At 35.3% G+C, this 4,043-nt stretch overlaps 1 protein-coding gene across 2 annotated transcripts in view; it reads left to right on the forward strand.

Moving 5' to 3' along the window:
* Positions 1-2,136, forward strand: part of tlcd5a (TLC domain containing 5a) — a 4,845-nt gene extending 2,709 nt beyond the window's left edge. For both annotated transcript variants that reach the window (XM_014005274.1, XM_014005273.1), the window contains exon 3: positions 680-2,136. In XM_014005274.1, the coding sequence (XP_013860728.1) occupies positions 680-1,209 (530 nt within the window). In that variant the 3' untranslated portion in view covers positions 1,210-2,136. The remainder of the gene's footprint in view (positions 1-679) is intronic.
* Positions 2,137-4,043: the final 1,907 nt, after the last annotated feature.

Genomic DNA, 4,043 nt, shown 5'->3' on the forward strand with positions numbered 1-4,043 from the left:
GTGTGTGTGTGTGTGTGTGTGTGTGTGTGTGTGTGTGTGTGTGTGGCCTTGTTATTCCTACATCGTGGGGACAATCTTCCCAAAAAAGCAGCCTCGTGGGGACCGAACGTGCAATGCAAATTACGGGTGGGGGGTTATGTTTAGGACCAAGGTGTGAATTGAGTTTAGGTTAGTTTTWGGGTCAGGTAAGGTACCCGTGAGGTTAATTTTAGGGTAAATGGTCAGGGTTAGGATATAAAATTTCCAAAAAATGAATGGAAGTCAATGCACGGTCCCCACGGGGATATACAAAACAGACTGTGCGTGTGTATAAGGATGTATAACTTCTTAAAGCAAATGTTAGGATCAGGACACAACTCAGTGAGGACTATTAAAAGCATGAATTGATGCAAAGAAAACTTTAAAGTGATAGCACAATTTATTTAAAATGGAGTTTTGTGGAAATGTTATGAACAGTTAATATCTTACCTGTTATGGATGATTGGAAAAATACTGAAATTCTCAGTGTTACCTAAAACAGCTGTTATTTTTACACCAGCTTGGTTCATAACGCCAACTGGAATTCCTTTTAAAGTGTGAAAGAAAATAAATAAAAAAATCAGTTTATAACATGTTTTGTAGTTGTTTAATTTTTACTGAAATGACTTTTTTTGTTTGTTTTTGTGGCTGTGGATGCTAGGAACGAAGAACACCCCTCTGCAGATAAGTGCCATGGTGCTGAGTCTGGGCTACTTCTTCTTTGACATGGGCTGGTGCGTGTACTTCCGCACAGAAGGACCCGTTATGCTGGCCCACCACACCATGAGCATCCTGGGAATCCTGCTGACTCTGTGGCTGGGGGAGTCTGGCATCGAGTCGTGCGCGGTGCTCTTTGGCAGCGAGATCACCAACCCCCTCCTGCAGGCACGCTGGTTCCTCAAACAGACGGGGCGCTATGAGACGCGGCTGGGGGACGCTGTGGACGTCCTGTTCGTGCTGCTGTTCGTGGTGATGCGAGTTTTCGTGGGAGGCACAATGCTGTACTGTGAGCTGATCTCGCCGAGACCCAGATTCTTTATCAAGTGCGGAGGAGTGGCGATGTACGCGCTCTCCTGGGTCTTCATGGTGGACATTATTCGATTCGCTAGACGGAAGAGCAAGGGCTGGCACAAAAGGAGGGTCCAGCGAGAGACTGTGACGGCTAATGGCCATGATGGGAAGATGGACTGACCAGCTTTGGAGCCTCAAAGGAAAGCAAACTGTATCAGTGTTTTTGACTGAAAGCCATCAGTGGAAAGAAGACTATTTGTTTAAGATATAAAAAGTGTTCTTTTTTGGTTTTATCATTTTTGTGCTATTTGTTTATAAAGTCCAATGCATTTTTTAAAACATGACTTTATTATAATGATAAATTATCACCAAAAAGGTGCAGCTAACAAACAGCAAAACACAAAACCAAAGCCRATTTTTTTAAAAACACATTTCTAACAGCTGACTGAGAAAGGTTTTAGTGTTTTATTTGGTATTTTCACACGCTGTCAGCTACTTGTACTAATTTTTTTGTCTGAATTTTGTTTCAGATAGTTTTTTTAAAGCAATGTCTGGAAGTTGTGATGCCCTCTGCTCTGATTGCCTAACATTTGAGCCAAACAACTTTTGTCTACAATGAAGTGTGTTGAAAACAAAACATCTAAGTGTGCTGCATCGTCCCATGCCAAGAAAATTGCCAAAACCTTCAACTTTCATTTGATATATTCAAACCTTAGATTTCTTTCCTCATTACCTCACTAATATATATTTGTGACGTTGTTGTACATACAGTTTTGCTCAAACACATATCACATCTACCTTGCTTTACATTTATACAAGAAATGTTGACATTTTTAGACTCACCTGACTGCCACTGGTAAAAATCTGGGTGCACATCCAAGAAAGTACAAATCTAACTTGTCTGTGCCTTAGCTATTTGAATGTACACTTCTGTTTTTTGTTTGTTTGTTTCTTTGTTTGTTTGTTTTAGCTTGTGCTGTACTGTAAGCCCTCCAGGATTCTGTGTATGAAAAAAGGGTTGTTGGTTTCTTAAGTCACTTTTGTTCTTCCTACTTAAATAATAAAAAACTAAAATTATTGCATTTTCTATGAAAATGCAGTGCTGAATCACTGTCTATTTTTTTGAGTGTAACTAAGTTAAGTTTAGAACAAACGAAACAGAAGCTAAAATCATCAAAACATTAGCTAAACGCTATAATCAGAATACTAGGTAAAATCAAAAATTAACAAAAGCTAAAAGGAACAAAACCTTAGCTAAAACTTAGACTAAATTAGAAAAAAAGCTAAAATTAGGGAAACAAGTTTAATTCTAAAAAACCAAACCCTTGAAAACCAAGATTACAAAAAAACTAGCTATAAACTTTAATTTGTAAAACTAGCTAAAAGCAGAAATTTGAAAAAAAAAATAGTAGCTAAATGATAAATCTAGCAAAACAAGCTGAAAGCTAAAAACACAGACAAAAGCGAAAACATAAAATTATTAAAATAAAGCAAACATTAGACTTCAGAGAACATTTTTAAAGAATAATAAAGGCTCTCAGTGTAGTTCTTTTTGAGGAGTAATTTTGTACGTAAAGTTAAATAATGTAAAAAGTATAAACATTAAAAACATAAAATTATGATATATGAATGAGCACTAGCATATGACGCGGTTTGATTTCAAAATAACAAACAGAAGAAATTTAAAAAACAGTGAAACAACTGTATGCCGACACATAATACACACGTTATTTTATGTTAAACTGTGAAGTGTCAACTAAAACTAAAGGGCTGAGAAGCATGAAGCGCTGATACTCAGAGGAACTAAAAGTGAAGTTACCTAAGTTATCCACATGATGGTGGTCTATCAATTATATATAAAAGCTCAGTGAGAAGAAATGAAACATCCTCGGCTGAAATTAAGATGCCATCAAAGAAATTGTTCTTTTACTACCATTATGATGAGCTTTTAGAATCATTTTATGTTTTAGTCTTAAGTTGTCCTTACTCAAAGTTTTCACTGAGCAGTTTTAAATCATTTGTATGCGTTAAGTTGAGACTGTGATGAAGTGATTCAACACAATCTGCTGGCTTCATTAGATCTTTTTTTTTTTTTCATGTACAGTGCCATGAGACAACGTATGTTGTGACTTGGTGCTATATAAATAAAATGAATTGAACTGAAGTTGCAAATCCATAGTGAAGTACTGTACTCCATGTAAAAAGGTAATGAAATCAGACAATGCACAGTCCACTGAAGCCAATCACAATTTTCTAGTTCAATGTACCAACACGTTAAAAAGGTTGGTTAAAATAATTTGGGAAAAATGTTTCAGATTCATAGATATTTACATATACAAAAACATAAACAATAACAAAGTACTAGGTTTTATAGAAATTCATTTAAACACCACAGAATAAGCATCAGCAGCACCCTCCTGACATATGTTTATTTTGTTCACTTTCTTTTAAGGAAAACCTTCACTAACAAAAAAATAATAATTATTATTATAATAATAAAATAAAATAATTACATCAACTTGCCCTAATGAAAAAATGTGAAATGACATGCAATAGATTTGTTGTAAATATTGATTTGAATAGTTTAAACGTGTGATTTGTTGATCGTTTTCCCAGCATAAATGTGTTTTTAAGTCCTCAAGATTAAATCAGTTACTCCTTAAGACTTAATTTTGTCTCATAAAAAATGTTGCACAAAGAAAATCGTCATAATAAGTAAAGTGACAAGTTTAATAACAGATCGTTCCTTGACCAAAGGAAAAGTAGGCCTATCTCAACCATAAAGCAGTCACTCAAGGTAACAAGAACTAAGTTATTCACTAAAAATTGTTTTTCTGGCAATGGAAAAGAAACAAGTCAAGCATTCTTTATGCAAATGATACGGGATGTAACAATTTCATCACAACCTAATTTCCAAGTCATAACAACATAACAGTATGATTAAATAACCAGAACAACTCCATTTTCTGTGAAAATACTGTGCTGCTGAATGGCTGAGGAAATTTGCAGAATAA

This window comes from Austrofundulus limnaeus, unplaced genomic scaffold (genome assembly GCF_001266775.1).
Source record: "Austrofundulus limnaeus strain Quisiro unplaced genomic scaffold, Austrofundulus_limnaeus-1.0 Scaffold29, whole genome shotgun sequence".
NCBI classification, from domain to species: Eukaryota; Metazoa; Chordata; class Actinopteri; order Cyprinodontiformes; family Rivulidae; genus Austrofundulus; species Austrofundulus limnaeus.